We start from the raw sequence: 16,236 nt of genomic DNA, 5'->3' as shown, positions 1-16,236 counted from the left end.
ACCGCGGGCCCATGTGCGCTCAGGCTGTCCTACAGACAGTGTTCCTTAGCAAGACAAATACTCAAGCCAATGCACTGTACCTTAATTTGCTGCCTTGCTTCAGGCCTTATCTTCTCTCGCCAGGACTGCTGCTACAAGCTCATGCAATACTTATCCGGCAGATGTGTTTTGACCACCTGTCGCCAGGATCGGGGAGGAGTGTTATGGGAAACACAGAAGAGGAGGACCTGAGGAGCTGAGCTCGGGAAACAGGCATTGACAGCGTCTTGAGCACCAGGAATGCGGAAGCACTGGGCTTCAGCAAAGTCACAGAGGGGCACCTGCCTCTCCCAGACCTTGGGCCCTCTCTGAGCAAGTGTTGTCTAAGCTTAGGCAAATTTAGGAGTTAGCCAGGTGAAGAAGGAGGAAACTGTTCCCAGACAGAAGGAATACCGTGAATTTTGTCCGTGACTGGTCTTCCTCACTCGGGTCAAGGAAACTTGATATTGTCACTCCACCGTTTAAAACCTATCAGTGGGGCTTCTGGAAATAAAATTCTAACTCCTTGGCTCTTTTGTCCCTGTCCACAAGGTGAACCTCCTCTCTCAGATGGCTCACTCCTCCAGGAGCCCTACCTGACCCTGCCAGAGCGCCTATTACCAACCACACCAGGACGCGAATGGACGTGAGAATAATTTGTATTCAACGAGCTAGAAATTAGAACAATTTGAAACAGATTTTTTAAAGTCAGTACTTTGCAAAAGTGTTAGAGCTAAAACAAGGCATGAAAACCGTAAGACAACAGGAAAGCGCCCACCCATTCCACTGCAGTCTCCCGGAGCACCCGGGGGGGTTGGTGGCTGCACGGCTCACCGCCCGGCCCCGCTCACTCCCGACACTGCGGGCTGTGGGGCGGCCGCTCCTCTGCATCCTGAGCACTGTGATGGGCACACAGCGGGCGCCCCATCCACCGAGGCAGTCAGTACCGGCCTAGCAGCCCCTGCAGGCCACGCTGCGCGGGGATCCTCTCAGCCGCAGGCCCAGACTTAGCACACGGCCAAACGAATGGAGGCAGGAACACCGCGCAGAGAACCCGGCCCTTCGGCGCGCAGGCTCGGAAACTGACTGGGCGACCTCGCCCCCGGTCGCCGCTGACCAATCAGCGCGGGCCGCTAGATCCGTGCCCGCCCCAGGCCGTGCCGTCAGCCAATGAGAGAGGCCCGAGAGGCCGGCCGCCGAGCCCAGCCCCGGCCGGCGCACTCTGCTGTTCGCCTGTCAGGCTCCAAATAAAGTTCTTCGGGGCTTTGAATTTTTTTTTTAAAGCGCCCTCTGCAGTCTCGGCCGCCGCGGGCGAGAGCGGCCGAGTCCCCGCCCCGCCACTTCCGGTCTCGCCGCCCGGAGCCGGTGCGGCTGTGAGGGGCTGCGTTTCGCCGCCGCCGGCCGGCCGGGCATGGTGTTGGGCGCCGGGCCCGCCTCGCCTGTCTCGGGGTGCCCAGGTGAGGAGCGCGCGGCCGTGCGGTGGGCGAGGGGCTGCCACGGGCTGGAGGGTGGCTCGGCTCCCGCGGCGCCGCTGCACCCGGCGGGCGGGCCGGAGGGCGGGCGGCGCCGGGGCCGCCACAGGCCGTGCGGGTCCTCACGGCCGGGCGTCGGGGGCTGGAGGGCGGGCGGACGCTGCGGGGCGTGGGCCGGGGGGCGCGGGGCTGGGTCCGGGGCGCTGGCCGCGGCCGGGCTCCAGGGGCAGTGCACCCCGAGCCCGGACCTGTGCCGGGCGCACACACGGCCTCGCTCGCGCCCGCCGTCGCGGGGGAGCTGCTAGCCGCATTGTCCGGGAGGAAACGCAGCGCCGAGTGGGCCCAAGGTCACCGGCCCGACGTGGCCGGAGGCAACGGGGCTCGGACTTAGGCAGCCGGACTCCTGATCATCTGTGAATCGGGCTAAGCCAGGGGGACGCTGAGGGTGAGGGGGAGCCCGGCTGCCGCCTCGCCAACTTGCCTGCGGCTTCCCCACAACCGGGGGAGACCACGGCTGGTTTGGAGGGTCTTCCCGGGCCAGAGGAGCTGGGAGGACATCTTGGACCGATCCGTACGGCCAAGTTTGGTGTGTAATCTTGGGTGTGGCCCCACCCTCCCTGGGTCTCAGTTCCCTCATCCGTCCCACGAGGGGATCGGGTCCGCCCTTCTGCCTTCCCTCCAGCGCCGGAGTGGGGTCAGGATGGACTGGAGTGGCCGGAGAAGGCTTCTTGGAGGAGAGGTAGGAATCTGGGTGGTCATCTGTTATCCTAAAGAAGCAGCAGGTTTAGGTGGTGAAGGGAGAGAGGGCATTCCAGACCCGGATGTCAGGGTGAGCAGAAGCTTCCAGAAACGAGCGGGGTGTTGTTGAGGAACAGGGAGGAGGCCCACCTACCTTGTGCAGAGGATTCATGGCTGAGTAAGGGGATGAAGGTAGGGGAAGGGCACGGGTGGGGGAGGTGTTCAGAGACAGAAATCATCACCAGGCTAGGTGGTGCAGGGCTGGACATACCTGCTGCTCAGGGAGTAGGCAGGGCAGTGCAGGAGGAGGCAGGTTTACTGCTCAGGTAAAAGGGTTGGGCTCCAAAAGTCATCAGTCAGCCAGCCATGGAGCCAGGTGGGAGGTTCCTTGGGCCCTGGCGTTCTAAAGGAGAAGGGTGGGGTGTGGGCTTTTTTGTGTCCTGATCTGGGCCTCTTTGGCTGGAGAAGTTGGTTGTCCCCTAGTGACCTGCAGTTCCACCTTTTACACTTAGATTGGGACTTGTCTAGGGCAGGAAGAATCGTAAATGAGGAGGTCCTCACCCCGTGAGCTGACTGGCCCCTGCACGGGTGACAGGGCCTGATTTTGCCACTATAAGCAGGAACACTGAGTCAGTACTGCTCGATGATGAGCCTAGTAAATACGGTACATCAGAATCTTCTCTGAACAGTCTGCAAGCAAGTCCCACCCAGAGGAAGAACTTAAATGGGCCAATTACAACTTGTGGAATTTAGAGACTGAGGGTGCTGTTACCGAAAATGCTGCCCTAGTCAAAGTGTAATTTGCAGTAAAGGGGAAGTTTAGTTTTAAATCAGGTCTTCAAGGGGCGAAGCATACTGAAGAAAGACGAGAGAATTCTGCAGCAAACTGCAGGTGTTCAGCTAACCTGACAGCTTGAATGATTATTTTCGTTCAGATCTCTTTGTACAGAGTTAAATTAGCAGCTATGTAGCAACCCCCGATTAGGCCTTTGCTTTATCCCTAAGGTGGTGTGTGAAAATGATACAGATGATGGAGAAATAGATGGTCATTATATACTTAGATTTCACAGAATGTTAGGAAACTAAGTTTTGTCTTCTACAGGAAACAGACGCCAGTGTTTCCTTTGAAATCGTGCATAGTCAGTGTCCTGTGTATTTTATTAAGGGCCACAAACGTGTTGACGATTGAAAACCAGGAATCTGACTCTAAATGGAATTGCGTATGGGGCATACTCTGCCCACAGAGAAGAATTCGGTGTGGGGTAGGAGTATAAGAGAATTAAGCAGAGTCCTCAGACTGCAGCCACACAGAAGAGTGTCTTGGTGTGAGCCTTCCTTTGTATGAGTGGGTCTTGCCAGGACCCTCTGAGCAGCTCCTTCAGTGCGGGTCTGCAGGGAGCTGGGTGCGGACCAATCATGTGCCCTAGGACTCCCCTTTCTGTTGGGCTCTTTATTATGGCTTTCCTAGGGTGCTGCCTACAGAACTCTCTTTACACACGCTGTGCTTTTATTGCTTGACGTGTTTTTATTACCAAGGTCAGCTAGAGGATAGAAACCAAGGGGACTTCGTGATAGACGCATATCTTGGCCCACCATCAGGCGACCCTGTCGATGTGGTGAGAGTGATGTGTTCAGGTGTGGGTGCCTGGCAATGGGCTTGCTGGGGAGGCAGACCCTGCTTTGGGATCCAGATCTGCTTGAGGGATTCCTGGCAGGATCGTTCGGGGGCCGCTGAGCAGGGGGGTGCTGGCTCTAGCTGGTGCTGCTGTGTCTGGTAGCTTGTGGGCTGGAGCCTCCACAGGAGTTCCCGACTCCTTGCCCCGCTCCCCCCGCCCCGCCCTCCCTTGTGAGGGGGCTTGGTAAACGGAACCGGTAGTCCCTGCCCTGGGTGAAGCTGGGAAGGTGTGTGTCCCTCGGTGATGGTCCTCTCCGTGGGTCCAGCTGAGGTAGAGTGGGAGTAAAGAAACTAGCAATGGTTTGGTTTCACATTTTTTTTCAATTTTATTGAGGTATAACTGAAGTACACTAAACTGTACATACTTAAACTATGCAATTTGATCAGTCTTGACGTACGGATATACCCCTGAAACCATCACCACATTCGAGATAAAAACATCCCATCATCTACACGAGGGAAACTAGTGTTTCGTGGTGACCTCTTCTAGCAGCTGAGTGGCCTCAGACAACCCAGTTCCTGGGCCCTGGTTGTCCCAGAGTCCACATCCATAAAACAGAGTGGGAGTCAGGGAGAAGTCCTTCGCAGGTTTGAAATTCTAGGAGCTTGTGAGTGCTTGTGTGTAATAGAACTATCTCTTGAAGCATTTAGACCAGTGACTCCTCTTAAAAATTGTTTATTTATTTGTTTGTTTATTTATTTATTTAGGCTGCATTGGGTCTTCATTGCCGCGCGTGGGATTTCTCTAGTTGCGGCAAGGGGGGGCTCCTCTTCGCTGTGGTGCGTGGGCTTTTCATTGCCGTGGCTTCTCATTGCAGAGCACGGGCTCTAGGCACGCGGGCTTCAGTAGTTGTGGCACGCGGGCTCAGTAGTTGTGGCACATGGGCTCAGTAGTTGTGGCTCATGGGCTCTAGAGTGCAGGTTTGGTATTTGTAGCGCGTGGGCTTAGTTGCTCTGCGGCATGTGGGATCTTCCCGGACCAGGGCTTGAGCCCGTGTCCCCTGCATTGGCAGGCGGATTCTTAACCACTGTGCCTCCAGGGAAGTCCCTAGACCAGTGACTCTTAAAGGGATTAGATGTGTGTGTGTTTGTGCATAGGTCCTGTACAGTTCAGAAGGTCATATTCAATATGTTGTTTTCATGGTACAAACAATAGAAAATTAAATCTTACAGTCTTTGTGGGGTGGGGGAATACACAGAAGATGGTGTGAAAAGCTATGTGAGGGACCTGGGTTAAAATGGTTAAAAATACTGATGGGGGGAGAGTTATTCTTATAGTTTGGCTTTCAGGATCTTGGCTTCAGCCCCTGGCTGGCAGTGCAGAGGCTGCACGATGCCTGGAGTTTCCTGTAAAAGACGTGAACCAGCGGGAGTTCGTCAGAGCTCTGGCAGCCTTCCTCAGAAAGTCCGGAAGCTGAAAGTCCCTGAATGGGTGGACACTGTCAAGCTGGCCAAGCATAAAGGGCTCACTCCCTACGATGAGAACTGGTTCTACACACGAGCTGCTTCCACAGCACGGCACCTGTACCTCCGGGCGGCGCTGGGGTTGGTGCCATGACCAAGATCTATGGGGGGGCGTCAGAGACATGGCGTCATGCCCAGCCACTTAAGCAGAGGCTCCAAGAGCGTGGCCCGTCGGGTCCTCCAAGCCCTGGAGGGGCTGAAAATGGTGGAAAAGGACCAAGATGGGGGCCACAAACTAACACCTCAGGGACAGAGAGATCTGGACAGAATCGCTGGACAGGTGACAGCCGCCAGGAAGCAGCATCAGAACAAATGATGCTCATTCGTAAAAACAAACAAACAAGATCTTGGCTTCAAACTAAAAGCTCTGTGCTTAGGTCATGTTTTTCATCTGGAAGTTTTTAGATCATTTTCTTTTGAAAATGATCAGAGTGGTACTGAAAGGAAATTACATTAAAGCAACAAAGGAAATTATGAAAATATTGAGCTGGTGACCAATTTTTGTCCTCAATCAAAAGAAGTTCCAGGGCTTCCCTGGTGGCGCAGTGGTTAAGAATCTGCCTGCCAATGCAGGGGACACGGGTTCGAGCCCTGGTCCGGGAAGATCCCACATGGCACGGAGCAGCTAAGCCCGTGCGCCACAACTACTGACCCTGCACTCTAGAGCCTGTGATCCACAACTACTGAACTCCTGCGCCTAGAGCCCGTGCTCTGCAACAAGAGAAGCCACCACAGTGAGAAGCCTACGCACCACAATGAAGAGTAGCCCCCGCTCGCTGCAGCTAGAGAAAGCCCATGCGCAGGAACGAAGACCCAACACAGCCAAAAATAAAAAATAAAATTTAAAAATTAAAAAAAAAAAAGTTCCAGAATTCCTCTCCAACTGGTAAAGCAAGCAAGAAGAGTTAGGAGGCCTGTCAGATGAATGGCGGTTTATGTTAGAAACAGAAGGCAGATTCTAGAGGACAGTTCTATCTGTAAACATCGTTGACATCTTTAGTCCTTTCTCTGAAGCAGTCAGGTGCATCACCTATTTTTGGTCTTTATTATCCTTCCCAGTGAGCTGTCAGTGAGGGAACCTGAAACATAGGTGGGTTGGAAGTAGCCAAGTGAAAATAATCTAGTTTGGAACGTTAATTATAACTTAATTATGTTGCTATTGCCTAACAATATAAATACAGTACAACGTAAATAAATGTGAAGATGCTTATTAAGGTTCTAGCCACACCTTTATTAAAGGAAGGAGGAAAGAAAGCATTGCGGTGCTCCCTCCTCACCAGAGGTGGACACTCCCTTCAGTCTGTGCTGGGCCAGGCCCTGGGGCCACACCCTCAGGTGCATGGTCCACACAGCAGGGATGGGCAGACTTACCAGTGGACAGCGGTGGGCCTACGTGAGGCCCGTCAGCGGAGGTTGCCCTAGACCATGAGCGCCCAGGAGCATTGCCACTGCTACATCCCGGGGCCTGGCGCCCAGTGAGTGTTAAATGCTTGGCTCACCCTTGTTGAATTTTCATTCATACTTTAAAACATCAGATTTAGAGAGGCATAGAGATTATCCAAATTCATTATGAAGGAATGCAGTGTTATTGTATCTTACATGCTAAATTTTTCTGTAACTGAATTATGGGAAAAATATTAAAAACCACCTTACATCATTGTCTTCACTGTCCAGTCACTGTCTTAACCTGCTTTTGGCCTTTCAGGATAAAGGTAGCAGTGATGCTGACACTGGCAAGCAAACTGAAGCGGGATGACGGTCTCAAAGGGTCCCGGGCGTCAGCCACAGCCTCCGACTCCACTCGGCGGGTTTCTGTGAGAGACAGGCTGCTTGTCAAAGGTAATGACCATCCGTGTGAGCTGTTTTTCTATCCCATAACAAAATGAAGTCTGCCTGGAGGCTCTTCTGGGATACGAAGCAGCCTGTTGTTGAATAGAAGTACCTGTTTGAAAATATTTTGAAATATAATTGCTGTCACATACAACAGAAGCACTTTGTACTCTGCACACACTATGGGAATGCTGATGGCAAGAAAACGGTATTAAAACTGGTGTGTCTTATGCCCTTGGGATATTCTCTGCAGGGGCTGCCAGAATGCTAGCAGAAGGAGTAAGGTACTCCTTCAGCAGACTGACGACTCTGGTCTCAGTGCTGTCATTATCCGGCTGGTGTGTGTGTGGGGGTGGGGAGTCGGGGAGGTTCTTCCTTTCTGGACTCCTCAGCAGCAGAGTGTCTGACCTGTAGAGGGAGGGACTGGGGATCGGTAATCTCTTAGGATCCTTCTCTCTTTTATTTATTCACAGCCTGAGGACAGCCTTGTGCAAAATTGGTTCTTGTCCCAGAATTAATAATAGAGTGTCCTAGCGTAGTCTTTGGAGAAGGGTTACGTGATGTATGTGTGTGACTATGCGAGTGTTTGTGTGGAACTTCTGCATGTGCCCGTGGAGCAGATTTACAACTGTTGAGTGCAAAGGCAGTTCCCGAGGGTCATGAGGGCACGAAAGGTCAAACAGTTCCTGCCTTGAAGGAGCACTCTACCTTATGACACGTGTTTACGTTTTTTAAGTGTGAGGAGCTAGGAAGCACAGAGGGTTAAATGATTTGTTAGAACTGTCTGTTTTCATGTTGTGTTAGGTGGACACGGTGGGGGTGGCTGCCATCTGCATGTCCGGGAACAGATCTGCTGGTGGGAGACCTGGCGTTTATGAATGCCCCGTGTTGGGCCTTCTCAGAAGCAAAGCACAGCTGCGTTTGGGAAGGGGTGGGCACAGGAGATGCCGGGTTCCGGGACGCGTCACTGGTGTACTCTCCCCTGTTCTCCCTCTGCCCCTGGATCGTGACTGAGCTCTGGCTTTCCCAGCCTGATGGGTGATAGGTTAAAGATGGAGTCAGAATCGTTTTTGACATTTTGGCAAAATACCTTCTGTGTCAGGGAGAGCGTTAGACGGTATTTAGTTTGTTACAACACAGGAAGGTTTACCCTGCGGGGTTTGGGGCTGTGGCCTGGGCTGCAGCCCCTCACTTGGGTGGCCTGATAGGACTTGAGTCTCTTTCCTGGGTGCTGGCTCAAGGGTTCCATCTGCAGAGGAAGCCAGGAGCCAAGCAAGCCAGGGAAGGGGTTTGACGCGTGGGTCAGAGTCCTTCGAGGGGAGGGTGTTCTAATGCCAGGGAGTTGCGGTGAGGAAGGGGGTTGCAGCTGAGGAGGAGCGGGGGGGAAGCTGGCAAATGGACGGCGCCATCTTCTTTCCCGCCTCCTGTCACGGCGGACAGCAGCACTTGTCTGCTGAGCGCCTGCGGCCAGGCCCTCTGTTGGGTGCTTTATAGGGGCAGCTCTTGTTTGACTTTTGCTAAGCCTTGCCAGGTGGGTGGTTCATTTTACAGCTCAAGAACTGAGACTCAGAGGTTCAAAAGCTTGCCCAGGTCACAGCTTTATTGCAGCAAGACAGCCAGACCCACATTTTGGGGTAGGGCAGGCACTTGGGGAACAGACCCAGCAAGCAGAACCCGAAGGAGCAGAACAGAAGTGTGAGTCCCCAGAAGAGAGAACTCAGGGAGGCACAGAGGCTCCACCACACGCCCTCCCGCTCAGGGATTCCCTGAGAGCTCTCAAATGACTCGAGGCCCTGACGCAGCCCAGGGGAGCCCCCTGAGGCCCATGGAGCTGGACTCTGCCCCAGCTCCTAGGACAGGAGATGTCTTTGGCTGGGTTTACAGGACCCAGCTGAGGTCCTTTGATTTTGTGAGGCTTATCGAGGAGAGGTGCAAAACCTCCTCGAGAGGCCACCTGTTTCCATTCTCCCAGAGACACTGGGGGTTATTAGGTTTCCGGGCCCAGAGCACTTGCAGTTGGCGGTGGTTGTGTACCAAGCTTCAGTGTAACACGCCCCTCATGTGGCCTGCTCTCCATCTGCCTCGGGGTGGCCAGCCCAGTGTGGGCCGGCTGACTGAGTGGTGAGTAGTTTGGGCTCGTGGTGGAGGGTAGGTGGAGAGGAAGGGTGGGCCTGACCTGAGAGAGGAGGCTGTAATAAAGAACGCTCTCATGGCTGATGACTGTTTGGGCTGCACCTAGAGCGCTCCTTCAGAATGCGGCAGCACCTCCATTCTGGGGGTTTCTGATGGTCAGGTGGAGCCCGGCGGAGTCCATGGCTGTCGTGGGCCTGGTGAGGCACTTGGAGGGGTGGTTACTGTGAGAGTCCCTCCTAGCTGAAACTCCCCTTGGGGACTTTGAGAAAAGTCAGTTGTCCAGGTTCAGTGAGATGGCTGCAGTCAGGACTGTCATCTGGGGCTGTGGCTGTGGCCTTGGCTCACGTGAGGATGTTGCTCCTGAGGATCCCTGAGTAGCAGAACAGTGTATTCATGCGCCTTTGGGACTCGGTGCCACGGGCTGGGTTCCCGGGAGTGGGGAATTTGGCGTGCGGTATAGTTATTAAAGGGTATCCTTGGGACTGATGCCTGTGGAGGGTGGTGGAGGAAGCAGGAGCAGGCAGAGGGAGAGGGAGAGCTCTGACGGAGGCCCCATGACAGCCTCTGCTCCAGAGCAGGCGTGGCCCTTCACAGCTGTCCCCAGTCAGGGGAGATGGTCAGGCCTTCCTGCTCTGCTCGACCAGTCGTCAGATGGGTCTGGCCTGAGGTGGGACTCTGGGCAGCCCACACAGTCCCTGCAAGGGTTGAGAGCTGAAGGCCATCTGCTGAGAGCCCTCGCTGAGAGGGCATCTGGGCCATGCGTCCATCGCCCAGAGGAAAGACCACAGACACTTAGAGGCAAAAATATGTTTTTAGCTGGTCCGCTGCCATGCTTGACCATGCACGGTGGAGATCTGGCTTGGTGCGGATGGCTGTAAGGTTAACGTGGGAGATCGGAGGTTGACAGGGACACTTGTCCCTAGTGGTGAGGGCCAGTGGTAGCTGCAAAACTGAAGCTTCTGTTCTTTTTCTTGGGCTAGTGGGCCCAGTTCTGAAGGTGACAGGTGGAGTCAGCTGTCCCTGGAATACTGTGGCCTGCCTCGGAGCCGCTGGCCAGTGTGAGGCTCTACCACACTGACACCTTGGCCATACCAGCTTTTCATTTGCACCCCTGGGGTCATTCTCAGGGATATCCTCCAGGCTGCAACTGGAGAGATGCTTGCAGCAGCAGTCCCTGGAGGGTATAGAACAATCAGGTGTTTCTGGGCGAGGACTGAGGGCTGCTGTCTGCCCTGAATCCTGGGAGTTGGGGACACTGGGGAGAGAGCGTTTCAGATCTGCACATTTCCTTTTGGCCCCAGCTCAGGTCTGGGCCTCTCTGGGAGCCATCACCGGTGCTTTCAGCCACAGGGCAGAGGGCACTGCGTTTCCGGTGGACCCTTGTGGTTCCTCCGAGTCCGTCAATTTCTGAGTCTGATGATGCTCCCCACCTTCCAAAAAAGCCTCTGGGCAGAATGACCTACTTTTTTTTCTGTCTGAAGCTTGGCACTTTTCATATAATGGGAACGTGATTGTGTGTCTCCCTGTCCTTTGACTTGTTCACGTGACAAAGATTTTAGTGCCTGGTGTGTGCCAGCCTCCTGTTAGTGGCCCCTGAAGACCTCAAGGGGCTCCAGGCAGGCTGGCAGGAAGCTTTTGCTAAATGTGGAGATTTGGAATTGAGCTGACTGAGTTCAGGGCCAGGGCTGGAGTTGGGAATGAATCTATAGCCATTGTCCCATCAGCCCCTGTGCTCCATGTGGCTCCTGGTGTTCTCTTGTTTTAGCAGCTGTGGCGGCTCTCCATACTCTGAGCCTACTCTGCAGAGCAGAGAGGCCTGGCTGCCCTCCTGCATGGGCTTCCCAGCATCCAAGGTGCAGGTGTCTCCACGAGGTGCCACACGGGGCCTCCTTTGGCTGAGCGCTTCTGTGTCCACATGAGCGGTCTGGTCACGTGGTATAGGAACGGCTCCGGTTCAGGGCGCTTCCTGGAAGAGTGGGCAAAAGAGAACCATTTATTGTTCTCCAGAGCTGCTCTCTCCATGCCAGGCCCTGCCCAGGACTCTGGAGGTGGGCTCAGGGTTGGCTTGTCATGTTGGCAGGGTATTCAGAGCATCTAGCAGCATTTGAAGCTGTGGCTGTGTGTTCCAATATGTGTTCTAAAGACGAGGGCAGTGGCCCAAAGAGGAGGAGTCCTGCTAACGTGGAGTAAGGCAGCTGGCCCAAGCCTAACCTTTAAATGCTTGGCTGCAGGGTTAAACACCACTGAAACTGCCCAGGGAATTTGGTGGCCCTCAGGTGTGCCGGATAGCCCAGGAATGGGGGTGGGCAGGGAGGATCTGTAGAAGACACGTGAGGGCTCAAGTCAGCTTTGTCTGCTCATGTTGAAAGTGGGTGATATGAGGCCTTGGGGATCCATTCCCAGAGACTGCTACGGGGGCTGTGCTGGTTTTCGGGGTTACATCCTAGCTTCCCCAGAGTGTGGAGGGAGGGGGCCGTGAGTACTCTGGGCCTGCACTCTGCAGTGTGCTGCTAGAAGGCCCTTGGACTGAGTGGAAGGGCTGATGTGGGGCTTGATGGGGCTCTTGGGCAGTAGCCATGCCATCTCTGGGAATAGGATGGTGCTGCTGGGGCAAGTGTCTCCCCCATAAGGGCACTGTGCATGGATGCTGGTGATGCAGAAGAGGTGCTCAAGGCATAAAGACAGACGGGAGGCTAAGAGATAAAGTTGTAGTTCAAGAAATCGAAGAGGTAGTGGTTCAGGTGGAAAGAGGTAATCAAGTCTCATGGGACATAGCTGCCAGCTCTTCCTGGGTCAGAGGGCACAGCTGCCCTGCCTCGTGTTACCTGATGGGGCTCGGAGCTGGCTCTTGCTAAGAACCATCTGCATCTATGATTGGCCTTTGTCTTAGTCAGCTCAGGCTACCATAATAAAAGAGCATAGACTGGGGGGCTTGACCAATACACATTTATTTCTCATGGGTCTGGAGGTTGGAAAGTCCAAGATCAAGGCATCGGCAGATTCAGTTCCTGGTGAGGGCCCTCTTCCTGGCTTGTAAGCACCTGGTGTCTTTTCCCATAAGGGCATGAATCTCATCATGAGGGCCCCACCCTCCTGACCTCATTTGACCCTAATTACCTCCCAAAGGCCCCACCTCATACCATTACATGGTGGGTAGGGGTTTAGGGCTTCAGCATAAGAACTTGGGCGGGGGACACGGTTCAGTCCTCAGCACCTTTGGAATGCCTCAGTCCCCAGCTGTCTGAGGAGAAAGGCTCCTCGTGTCTCAGGATTTTCACACTGAGAGTACTGCCACCCTGCTGGCAAGTGTGCTTGTTTGTTGAGCATTTCCTGAGCACTCCAAGTGTGCCAAGCTCAGGCCCAGGCACTGGGGTCCCAGGGCTGGGTCAGGATCTACAGGCCCCACCACCAAAAAGGCACAAGTTCAAGTGGCAGGTGGTGCGGAAACAGCTAGAGCACTGTGTTGTGGGCAGCCTACCGCAGAAGGGGCTGAGTGCGTGCTGTGTGGGGGCCATTGTGGTGATGGGGCGGATTTTGTAGTCTTGACATTTCAGGGCAGTCAGTCGTGCTTCAAGTGGGCTCTGTGGTTTGATGTGTAGTTAGACAGGAAAAGCGTCTACTTTCTCAGGAGGAAGTTGTGCAGCCACTTACTTGTGCCAGGTGCCAGGTGCCTCCCCAGAGGTGGGCCTGTGAGCCGGAGAGGTGTTAGCATCTTTGCAACAGGCGCGACTTCAGCAGTTTAAGAATATCTGAACTTCTTGTTACCTTCCAGGTGGGGTGGTGTCCTTTGGGCAGTGAGGTTATCCAGGGGAGGACTGCTGCTTTGCCAAGAGGCCTCTTGAGCATGCAAAGCAAATCCCTGGTTTCTTTGGCCATAGTCTGCTTGTAGGTGGATTCTGAGGTTTTTACTATCGATGTCAGTGAATTATTATTTGCCATCATCAAACTACTTGTCATCTGTGACAACTCCCTGAGAGGAACACTGCGTTGTAGTTCGTTTATCTTCCATACTGGGCTGGACTAAAATGCCAGGCATCTTTAATGAAATCCTTCTGCCTCCAAGGTCATATTCCTTGCCCACTCTGGTTCTTGGACCAGAAGTCTGCAGAGGCCCTGACTGTGGTGGGGGTCATCACTGGACTAGGTCTGAGGGCTCTCGTCTTTGGAGTTGAATTCTGGACCACAATGTGAAATTATTGAATCCGTCTGTGTAAATTAGCTGTGTGTAAATAGTTTAGCTTGGCAAAGTAGCTTACAGCAGTTCCTATACCTGGAGGAATAAAACAGTCAGAGGCCTAGGCCCCAGCTAGGACTTTTGGTGTAATTGGTCTGGATAGGGTGGGGTGGCAGGGTTTGCTCAGCAGGTGCTAGGTTGTGGGGATGGGTTAACAGCTCCAAATTTTACTAAAAATCATTGAATTATACACTTAAAGTTGGTCTATTTTATAGTATGTAAATTGTACCTCACCAAGGCTGTTTATTAAACAAACAAACAAAAAAACCAAAAAAATTCCCCAGATGATTGTGTGCAGCCAGGGCGGAGAACCCCTGTCCTACAGTGAGGCGTCCTCTGGCCCAGAGCCTCTCATCCCCACACTAGGTCCCTGTAATGCAGCATCCGGTTCTGTTGCTCAGTCATCACGACACCCTGGTCAGTGCATCCCTGCCCTCCTGTGTCCAGGCCTCACCTTTTCCCTGTTCCTTGGCAGTAGACTGTCTTCTCAAATTTTTCACTTCTGTCATGTTGCCCCATTTCACATCCTCTGGGCATGTTTTCTGTTTCTCTGGGTTTTTGTAAAACTGAATGACCAGAGTTCTCATGACAGGAGTCAGGATAGGCCAGCCAGAGAAAACCAGGTTCCAGTGGCCAGCATCAATCTCTCAAAAGAAGGGTCCTCAAGAAGAGTTTCTTGTGAATTCTTATCAACAAAAAGTTAAGTAATAGTGTAATAAATATGTAAATAGTATTCACCTTAAAACCATCTAGATTTAATTATATGGATAGCATATATTTAAAAGTGATTAATATGCATGACTCATTTGATAAGAGGTGTGCTTTTTTGATAAAATGAGTGCCCTGTGTGGGCTGTTGGAGCAGAGCCTGGCTCAGACCCCATCCTGGTCGGAGGGCCGGGGTGGGTGGCCTCAGAGTGTTTCTTTACCCCGTGCCCTGCTAGAGTGAAAGGCGAAACTAAAGATCACCATGGTCGTTATAAGTATGATGCTAGTGAACCTTCCATAGGATCTTCATCATTTTGTTTTAAGTGCATATATTCTAGTATACCATAGCACAAGACTGCCAGGACTGCAGTCCTTACTTCCTCCCTCCTCTGCCTCACCTCACTTGTCTGGATACCCATCCCGAGTGCCTGGAACCCAGACCTAATACATTTAGTGGGCCACCCGTCTCTACCGAGATTCTCAGCTAGCTGAGGTCAGAGCCTGTGCCTTTCCTAAACCTTTAGCCTCAAAATAGCCATCTGCCAGTCTCCCCACTAACGCACTCAGCTTTACAAACATTGTGACCTCTCCCTTCCCACCCATTCTCCCCCTCTCCACCCCCTGCTCTGCACTTGAAGGAGTCATTTGCTTCTTGGTGTTTTGTAGACTGGTTTCATCTTTCCACTTACCTTCCTGTTGTTGTTGTTGTTGTTTTTTACATCTTTTTTGGAATATAATTGCTTTACAATGGTGTGTTAGTTTCTGCCTTATAACAAAGTGAATCAGTTGTACATATACACATGTTCCCATATCTCTTCCCTCTTGCGTCTCCCTCCCTCCCACCCTCCCTATCCCACCCCTCCAGGCGGTCACAAAGCACCGAGCTGATCTCCCTGTGCTATGCGGTTGCTTCCCACCAGCTATCTACCTTACTGCCAACAAACACATGAAAGAATGCTCAACATCGTTAATCATTAGAGAAATGCAAATCAAAACTACAATGAGGTATCATCTCACACCGGTCAGAGATCCACATCCCAGGCTTGCCTCAGGCCTCATTCCCCTCGGACCAGTCTGTCCTCTCTACTGAATCATTCCTACTGTTCCTCCTGTCTCTCATCGGTGACTTTCCCTGCTCCTGTCCTCTGCTTTCTGCCAAAGTTCTTTCTTCTCACCAGTCTCTCCCCTTCGTTGGTCTCATGACGTCAGGTGGCATCACTCTGCAGGGGCTCCCCAGCCCTGGCCCTGGTCGTGCACCCAGACTTCAACTCTCCCACCCGCCCCCCTCAGCTTCCTCAGCCCTCAAGCCTCGGTGCCGTCTCTGATTGACACACACACACACACACACACACACACACACACACACACACACACACACACACACACACACACACACACACACACACACACACACACACGACAGTTGGCAGAGCCTTCTGTCCTCTTTGCTGTTAGGCACGCTGGCTCTCCCCACCTCTGCTGAGTCCTTGCCGCCTCTCAGAGCACCCACCTCCCAGGTCACCTGGCCTCCGCTTAGGTGTCCTCTTGAGGCAAAGCTTAGGAACTTTTGTTCAGAAACCTCCCCTGGCTCCTGTTGCTGCAGAATAAAGTGGAGAATTCTGCGCCCTCCACCATCCTGGCCCTGGTTTTCCACCTTGTTTCCCATTGCTCTGGCTGCACTGCATACCGTCTGGTTTCTGTGCTTGTCTGAGTTCTGTGCTTTTGCACATTGCTAACTTATCTCCTTGAAATACCTTTTCCCCACCTCTGTGGGACTGAATTCTACTGGTTCTTTAACGCCCAGATTGAAAACCTCCTCCTTCCTTTAGTCTCCGCAGCTGGAGAGTCGCCAGAGCACGTTATGTTATGTCAGAGGCGCAGACGACTTGCCTGCCCGGTTTCTTCTGGGTGCTCCCCCAGACCTCAGCTCGGTAATAGCAGGTTTGGTGGGAGCTCTGCAGCTTT

At 53.2% G+C, this 16,236-nt stretch overlaps 1 protein-coding gene and 1 pseudogene across 2 annotated transcripts in view; both read left to right on the top strand.

Moving 5' to 3' along the window:
- The first annotated feature begins 1,329 nt into the window (after positions 1–1,329).
- The window catches only part of UBE2F (ubiquitin conjugating enzyme E2 F (putative)), a 51,660-nt gene continuing 36,753 nt past the window's right edge, over positions 1,330–16,236 (top strand). The window contains exons 1-2 of one of the 2 annotated variants that reach the window (XM_030862004.2): positions 1,330–1,475; positions 7,073–7,206. In XM_030862004.2, coding sequence (XP_030717864.1) covers positions 7,089–7,206 — 118 coding nt within the window. In that variant the 5' untranslated portion in view covers positions 1,330–1,475; positions 7,073–7,088. Of the gene's footprint in view, positions 1,476–1,831; positions 2,230–7,072; positions 7,207–16,236 lie in introns of those variants that run through there. The other variant, XM_060301640.2, reaches the window with a different exon arrangement.
- LOC132597628 (small ribosomal subunit protein eS19-like) lies at positions 2,595–5,683 on the top strand (annotated as a pseudogene).

Source organism: Globicephala melas, chromosome 7 (genome assembly GCF_963455315.2).
Source record: "Globicephala melas chromosome 7, mGloMel1.2, whole genome shotgun sequence".
Lineage (NCBI taxonomy): Eukaryota > Metazoa > Chordata > Mammalia > Artiodactyla > Delphinidae > Globicephala > Globicephala melas.
This window is presented reverse-complemented; position numbering and strand designations above follow the sequence as displayed.